General features: G+C 42.4%; 2 protein-coding genes across 9 annotated transcripts in view; one reads left to right on the top strand and one right to left on the bottom strand.

Moving 5' to 3' along the window:
• The first annotated feature begins 17 nt into the window (after window positions 1-17).
• On the top strand, window positions 18-5675 carry PDHB (pyruvate dehydrogenase E1 subunit beta). The gene is made up of 10 exons (XM_039242443.1): window positions 18-106; window positions 186-239; window positions 1715-1822; window positions 1912-1974; window positions 2079-2114; window positions 2252-2537; window positions 3211-3321; window positions 3637-3728; window positions 4690-4831; window positions 5128-5675. Exons 1-10 carry the CDS (start codon window positions 65-67, stop codon window positions 5271-5273), a joined length of 1080 nt encoding a protein of 359 aa, XP_039098374.1. The 5' UTR covers window positions 18-64; the 3' UTR covers window positions 5274-5675.
• Window positions 5676-6146: 471 nt separating this feature from the next.
• The window catches only part of PXK (PX domain containing serine/threonine kinase like), a 79318-nt gene continuing 77334 nt past the window's right edge, over window positions 6147-8130 (bottom strand). For 2 of the 8 annotated variants that reach the window (XM_039242401.1, XM_039242402.1), the window contains exon 18: window positions 6147-7430. In XM_039242401.1, the coding sequence (XP_039098332.1) occupies window positions 7225-7430 (206 nt within the window). In that variant the 3' untranslated portion in view covers window positions 6147-7224. The remainder of the gene's footprint in view (window positions 7431-8130) is intronic. The other 6 variants (XM_039242407.1, XM_039242408.1, XM_039242405.1 and 3 more) reach the window with 4 other exon arrangements.

Here is an 8130-nt window from a genome sequence, read left to right as displayed (position 1 = left end):
GGACCTGGCACGACTGCGGCCCCGCTGTGTTGTCATTTGGCGGCGGCTAGAGGACACGGTCAAGATGGCGGCGGTGTCTGGGCTGGTGCGGAGACCCCTTGAACAGGTAGGCTGCGGCACGCGTGCCTCCGCGCGATTCCTGCCCACCTTGCGCCCCCTCTCAGCGTGTGCTCTCTCCCCTCCAGGTCTCCGGGCTGCTGAGGAGGCGCTTCCACCGAACGGTGCCGGCGGCGCTGCAAGTAAGTCGCCTGGACGCTAGCTGGGGGAGGAGGGGACCCCTCAATCTCGGGACGGAGACCGGGGACCCGCCTACGCTGTGCAGAGAGCGGGGGCGGCAGCGGGCACCGTGGTCTGTGGATTCACACGTCCGGCGTGGGACTCGTGGTGCCTGTGTTGTGACCCATCGCCAAACACACCAGCGTGTCACCCCCTCCAGGCTCATTGGAATCTGTGGGCGATCTGAGTAAACTAGACGCTTCTTCCTTCACCCCCTCCCCTTTTAAATGTTTTATTGTAATAAAATATACATAACCAAAGGTACCATTTTATAAAGTGTATATTCAGCAGCACAAAATTCATTTACTATGTTGTGAGACCATCACTACCATCCACGTTTAGAACTTTATCATCGTCACAAACTCTGTACCTCTTAAACACTAATTTCCCATCTCCCCCTAGCTCCTGGTAACCTCTGTTGCACTTTTTGTGTTTTGTGAATTTGTCTATTTTAGGTACCTCCTATCAGGAGAATCATACAATGGTTGTCCTTTTATGTCTGGTTTATTTCACTTAGCATGGTATTTTCAAGGTTCATCCAAGTTGTAGCACATGTCAGAATTTCATTTCTTTTTTAAGGCTGAATAATATTCCATCTTATGCATATACCACATCTTGTTTATCCAGTCATCAGTTGATGGATATGTGGGTGTTTTCACCTTTTAGATTTGTGAATAACACTGCTAAGAACTTTGGTGTGCAAGTATCTGAGTCCCTGCTTTTGTTTTTCTTTTGAGTATATATCTAAAAGTGGAATTATTGGATCATTCCTCTTTGAAGGATTCCCCACCCCCTTTTTTTACTAAAGGATTCTACCAATCTGTCAATTAAAATAACTTGTAGACTTTGAAGGTAGTGTTTGGAAGTGCCTGGCACCTAGTGAGTGCTGAAAACATAGTTTTATCTAGGCTTCCTTAACAATTCTCTGCTCCACGCTACACCAAGTGTGAACAATAAAATAACCCAGTATATTTTCTACTTAGGAAACTACCTATGAGCTGGTCTGGCCAGCAAACAGATTTTTAGAACTTTTTGAAATTCTTTTATTTAAAAAAAATTTTTTTAATGTTTATTCATTTTTCAGAGAGAGAGAGAGAGAGAGAGACAAGAGACAGAGCACGAGTGGGGGAGGGGCAGAGAGAGAATGAAACACAGATTCCAAAGCAGACTCCAGGCTCTGAGCTGTCAGCACAAAGCCTGATGCAGTGCTTGAATTCACAGACCTCGAGATCATGACCTGAGCTGAAGTCTGATGCCTAACCCAACTGAGCTACCCAGACACCCCAGTAATTTTTTTAAGTTTTAAAGAGAAGCCTGTTAGTGATAGTTTCCATATTCTCTGCTGTACACAACCTATATAATTATAAAAGGAAAGAATCTCAATCGTATCCGAAATAATCCTATAGTTTATTGACTATTTCTCCCATACCTGTGACAGGTGACAGTTCGTGAAGCTATAAACCAAGGTATGGATGAGGAGCTGGAAAGAGATGAGAAGGTATTTCTGCTTGGGGAAGAAGTTGCCCAGTATGATGGGGCATATAAGGTAAACAGGATACCTGAAATCGATACAAAAAGGTAGCCTTTTGCTCCCAGATACACTTAAAAAGTAATGAAATCAATGTGTAATTTTAGGTTAGTCGAGGCCTGTGGAAGAAATATGGAGATAAGAGGATCATCGACACTCCCATATCTGAGGTAAGGCTTCCATTAGGAAGCAGACCTTTCAGTGGTGTGTCTGTTGTGGTGTCCACTGTTATAATTTTTACGGGTTTTCGCTTGTGTTTGTGTTTTACTTATAGATGGGCTTTGCTGGAATTGCCGTGGGTGCAGCCATGGTATGTAATCCTCTTTATGAATCTCATCCAAAGAAATTTAACAGGACCTTTTATAAACATTGTTTGAATTTTGGAGTGATTGCCACTCTTTATTGCTGTTTCTCATTTTTTTAAGATCTTTGTTCTTGATTTGACAGGCTGGGTTGAGGCCCATTTGTGAATTTATGACCTTCAATTTCTCTATGCAAGCCATTGACCAGGTTATAAACTCAGCTGCCAAGACCTACTACATGTCAGGGGGCCTTCAGTCTGTGCCCATAGTCTTCAGGGGGCCCAATGGTGCCTCAGCAGGCGTGGCTGCCCAACACTCACAGTGCTTTGCTGCCTGGTATGGGCACTGCCCAGGCTTAAAAGTGGTCAGCCCCTGGAATTCAGAGGATGCCAAAGGACTTATTAAATCAGCCATTCGGGATAACAATCCAGGTTAGTAGAGTGACCCTTGGGTCTCTTTTGAACATTAAAGAACTAAATTGAAATCTTTGCCTGGAAGGAACTGTTAAGATCATATAAAATGTTAATGATTTACAGAGACAATAAACACAGTTTTTAAAAGTTGTTTTATTTTTGTTTTCCTATTATAAAGGAGCCAGTTAGGTACCTACAACACTGGTTTAACTGCAACAGATAAAATTAGGATTGACCAGACTATAAAGGCCGGTATCTAAACCATCCATTCGAGGCTACTGGACATGATAGATATGAGGCCTCCTAATCAGCACAGTGAAACTTTTCACATAATGACTGTTAGTGTGGAATATACGTTTAGTCATGTAGTTACTTTTGTTAAATATTTATATTTTGCGTGGTACTTGGTGGCTCATTCATTTGAGTGGTTGAGTGTCCAACTCTTGATTTTGCCTCAGGTCATGATCTCATGGTTTGAGGGATTGAGCCCTGCATTGGGCTTTGCACTGAAAGCATGGAGCCTGCTTGGGATTCTCTCTCTCCCTCTCTCTCTGCCCCTCCCCTATACACAAGTGCTCTCTCTCTCTCAAAATAAACTTAAAAAACAAGATTCTCTGTTCCATTTTCTCTATCCCTTCTTGTGCTTTCTCTCAAAAAAAAAAAAAAAAATTTTTTTTTTTATATTTTGCAGTGGTGGTGCTAGAGAATGAGCTGATGTATGGGGTTCCTTTTGAATTTTCCTCAGAAGCTCAGTCAAAAGATTTTCTGATTCCCATTGGAAAAGCCAAAATAGAAAGGCAAGGTAAGAGAACTTGGTACCTTTAAACATTATTTGTAATCCAGATTCAGTCTTGAAGTTACTGCCCTTTACTTTGATTAGGAAATTACAGGATGACTTCAAGTTAAGAATGTGTCATGAGTTGCTCATACACTTGTGCGTTCCTAAATCTCAGCCCAGTAGATTTGTATGTCATCCCTAGGGACCGCCACCTTCCTCATCCCACTGGAATGGAGTGGAGCTGAATATCTGACAAGCGAACAGGAGCCACAGTGGCCATGGAGCAGTACGGCAGCTTTAGTGCCAATCGGCCTCTGATCTGTGACCGCTCTGTTTCAGGGACACACATAACCTTAGTTTCCCATTCAAGACCCGTGGGCCACTGCTTAGAAGCTGCAACGGTGCTATCCAAAGAGGGAATTGAATGTGAGGTATGTGGACATTTCATCTATTCTTAAAGAATTGGAAAGTTTCCTTTTAAGACCCAGAACTCGTTAACCTGCTACAGAACTCCAACTCCCCAAGTGTAAAAATCTTGATTTGTCACTCAGTTCTGCCTCTGCTTGAAGCTGGGAACCCGCTTGTTTTTCAGATACCTAGCTTTTTACCACGTAGGTTGGATCTTTTAGAATAGTACCTGCTTTCTCAAGCTTTCAGGAGAGCTTTCTCCGAAGCGCTCTCTTTTGGGAGCCAGCATTGGAGCTGGAGGTTGGGAGAAGGGGAAACTTAGAAATCAGTGTCTCACCTGTTCATATACAGGACCTACCACTTGCTAGTTCTACTTGAGCAAGATACATACCCTGAATCTCAGTCCCGTCAGTGGTAAACTGAGAACACATTTACTGCCCCATCAGGGAGGTTGTGGGAATCACGGTGTGGTGCCTGGCACATGGGTGAGCAGTCCATTGTTAGTTATTAGTTGTTTTGATGAGAAGGAAGTTAAAGCCCAGGAGAATAATTCTTTTCTTTTTTTTAAAGTTTGTTTATTTTGTGAGAGAGAGAGAGCACGGGGCTAGGGGCAGAGAGGGAGAAAAAGAGAGAATCCCAAACAGGGTCTGCCTGGTTAGCGGTGGCCTGTTGCGGGGTTCAAACTCACAAACCGCCAGATCTTGCCATGAACTGAAATCAAGAGTCGGAGGCTTAATGGACTGAGCTACCCGGGTGCTCTGAGGGTAAGTAAATTCTTACGTTAACAGAGCTACTTGTGGTAGAGAGAAAGACTTGTGTTTTAATTACAATTTCTTTTTACCATTTTGCTCTTGAATAGGCAAATTAGATTTCCCTAGATGCCACCGACATTAACAGGAAACCAGGCAGGGAGTGCTATTATGGGGGTGAGACTGCGTCTGTGGTTCAGTGGCTCTGTAAGGCATGTCTGTTATATTTGTTTAGGTGATAAATATGCGAACCATCAGACCAATGGACATTGAAACAATAGAAGCCAGTGTCATGAAGACCAATCATCTCATAACTGTGGAAGGAGGCTGGCCACAGTTCGGAGTAGGAGCTGAAATTTGTGCCAGGATCATGGAAGGTACTTCAGAGCAACTGGTTCTAGAATAGTCTAGCTATTGACTAGAATAGTTAAGTGCGTACTTGGATACTGGATAGAGATCAGAAGCTAGGGGTGGTCAAATGTCTCAACTTTCAACTTGTCACCTTGGCATTTTTTCCTTTGGGTGAATGCTTAAAAAAAAACAAAGCCAGAAACCATCCCCGTTGTTAGTGTTCCTTTAGATTTTCTCTTTGGAGAGCCATACCTCCTGTGCGAAGGGGTTGGTCCTCAGTGGCTTTTCTTGCCTCTCTCAGTTGAGCGTCCTTCTCTCGTAGGCCCTGCATTCAATTTCCTGGATGCCCCTGCAGTTCGTGTCACTGGTGCTGATGTCCCTATGCCTTATGCAAAGATTCTAGAAGACAACTCGGTACCTCAGGTTAAAGACATCATATTTGCAATAAAGAAAACATTAAATATCTAGTTTGGACTTGAGTTTCAAGTCTTTGGGATTTACTGAAGTACGTGCTGATACTTTACCTGGATTATACTGTAAGACCTTATGATTCATAAAGTTATGTCTAAAGGAACAATACAGCTGTTTTTGTACTTGGAAGAAGTTTAAATATGCTTGTTTCTGGAAAAACTTTCCTCTCCTGCCCTAGACTTCATGGGGTGTTTTTTGTTTTGTCTGTTACAATTACCATGTTCCTTGAATAAGGCCACTGTAAAATTTTATCCTCTCACAGGGACAAGGTATGAATGTGGCAGAGTTCTGCTGAAAGATGTATCCAAAAATGACAACTTATATGTAAAAATAAAAGCATATTATCTACATTTACTGTTAGATTGTTTTGATAAGGAATAAAGGAATTCCTAACTATGACTAATTATATTTTTATACTCTTGAAGTAATAAATGGGGGACGGGAGGAGTCTTAAAATTCTCGTAAGAAATTAGCGATGCTAATCCCTAAACTGCCATCACACTTCGAACAGGAATTTGTCCACAGAGTCTTCAAATGCCCAGTTCTATTACGGTTCCCATCAAAATGAAACCAAAATTCATGTCATTCTTCCCATTTCCAAAAACCAGACATTCTGCCATCTACTGTCCTCTTTAGAAGTTGAGACAGAAAAGACAGGTTTAAATTAGTTCTAGAAACATACAAGTGGTGTCTAATTTAAATAGTAAGACAGGATTGTTAGCTTTTAGTAATTAAGAGGAAAAACAGGACACAAAAGACAGGATGGGTGGGAAGGAAACTAGAAAACTATGTGGATCTATTCTTCATGTTTCTAAAAGCTCCCACAAAAAATTCCCACTTACCATATCTAGCCAAGCTACAGACAACACATTTTCTTGACATGGTTTATTTTAATAAAAAATACAGCTGAACATTTATCACAGATTAAATGAAACTATACACAATGACATTCTCTCTGCATAGTAACCAACACTGATGTGTGTATTTGAATTTTTAAATGGATTACTTATAATCCTTTAAAGTGCAATTTATTTAAGGGTTTAAGCAAATCGTAGGATAAAGGATCTAATAAATGAGTAACATTAAAAAGGTGATATATCTGGATAAATCTTTCAAAAATCAGAACTGATTTCTATTGATGCCAAATTTACTTTTGTTGTAATAGTCCCCCCCGCCCCCCAACCCACAAACTTGACTTTATTGCTGAGGATTAGGAAGGTCCTCTAATTGGCAAGAGCTTTTTCTGATGTTAACATCTTCTGTCTGTTCAATGCACTCAAACTCAAAGGAATTGTGAGTCTAGAGTGGTTGCCTTAGCAGCCCTGAGTTCTGTAACCACAGCGGTATTCCTGTTAGAACCCTAGAGAATGTTACAGACTTGACTTGGCCCCTTCTATTTGAGTGGAAAATGAACTCAGTTGCTTCTCTGACTCCTTAATGTAACTATGCTGTGGACTACAGTGTTAATGTCTAAGAGGAATAAGGTAGTAAGAACGGGAGTTATCTAAGAAATAACCAGGAAACGCTTTATAGAGAGAAATGAACTATGAGAGGAACATTTCTGGGGGCTGTCTGATGGCATGGGAGGGATTGCAACACAAAGGTCATTCACTGCTGGGAGTGAATATTGTCATTGTTTTCCTGTTTCCTTCAGTTGGTGAAAATGTTGACTCCAATATGCTGCTTCCCCCAAAAGATGCCCATTAGAGGATGAACAAGACTCCTTTAAAATGGTAATAAAGGAGCGAATTATTTCTTAAGGCAGAAACGCCAGCCTGACTTTATTCTACTTGGATATTTCCCTCTTGAGAAGCCTCTTAAATGAGCATCTGCAAAACAGTATGTGGCTTTACTGGCTCAGCAATTGTTCATCCGGAAAGAGTACTTTAGGGGGTGGAGGTGGGAGGAAAAAACCAAGAACTTTTCCCTCCAAGTGTAAACACGAAGTTCAGCCGATCTTAGGAGCACTGTGATCACAGGTTTCGGCTTTCCTCAAAGTTCCCTTTTGGAAATTCTGGATGGAGCTGAGTAAGGCCCCTCGGCTCACACCGTTCACAGCCTGGGGCGGGAGCTGTGTAGGCGCCTCTGTGCTTGCAGGAAGCAAGGGAGCTGCTGGTGGTGGAGGCGGAGGCGGAGGAGGTAATGCGGACATCCCTATGGAGGAGAGAGCACGCAGTCAGTATCAGCTCCAAATGCCCTGCACACAGGCGACTGCCGGGTCCTGGGTGCACCAGACTTTGAGGAGACTGCAAATGTTTTCCCTCAGAGGGACCAAGATTACCCAATACTGTATGTTTGTTTGTTTGTTTGTTTTTTTCAAACACCGAACAAGAAAGCTAGAGGCATCAAAGGGGAATTAATTAAAGGTTGCTGTTTCTCCCAGTAATCGTCGTGTAGGAAAAGACTGAACAAATATCACAGATTACATGAAACTCTGCATAGTGACATTCTCTCTGGGAAGATGTGGCTCTAACTCCATTCCCAAATTCTAGCAATGGTCCCAAGAGAAAAGTTCCATCATCTACTTTAGCCAGATCCTGGGCAGCACAACCTCTGAGCTAGCAAGTAAAGACAGACATTTGTATGCACAAAGTTGGGCTACCTGAATATCACTGACTAATAAAGGATCAACATTTGTTGAGCTGTGCCAACACACAGAATTGTTGAAGGATGCGATTTAATGTAAAATGACAAACCACTCTGGATTCCCAGCCAGGAACCAGTGCCTGCTGGGTTATGGGCTCCCCAGGGCCGTCTGTCTCCAATAGTCATTTCCTATTAGGCTGCGTTAAAGAAATATGAAATGCTAGTCACTGTTAACAGTGCAAAGCAGGGGGCAGAGGGCTCTCTCCCT

This window comes from Hyaena hyaena, unplaced genomic scaffold, assembly GCF_003009895.1.
Source record: "Hyaena hyaena isolate Hyena2069 unplaced genomic scaffold, ASM300989v1 scaffold_212, whole genome shotgun sequence".
Taxonomy (NCBI): Eukaryota; Metazoa; Chordata; class Mammalia; order Carnivora; family Hyaenidae; genus Hyaena; species Hyaena hyaena.
Note: the sequence above shows the minus strand (reverse complement) of the source record. Positions and strands in the feature narration are given on the sequence as shown.

Bases quoted from the DNA above. Each gene is read 5' to 3' on its own strand.
- PDHB (XM_039242443.1), top strand. From the start codon at position 65: ATGGCGGCGGTGTCTGGGCTGGTGCGGAGACCCCTTGAACAG. The intron at 2,538-3,210 runs GTTAGTAGAGTG...TATATTTTGCAG, and splicing joins CATTCGGGATAACAATCCAG to TGGTGGTGCTAGAGAATGAG. The intron at 4,832-5,127 runs GTACTTCAGAGC...CTTCTCTCGTAG, and splicing joins TTGTGCCAGGATCATGGAAG to GCCCTGCATTCAATTTCCTG.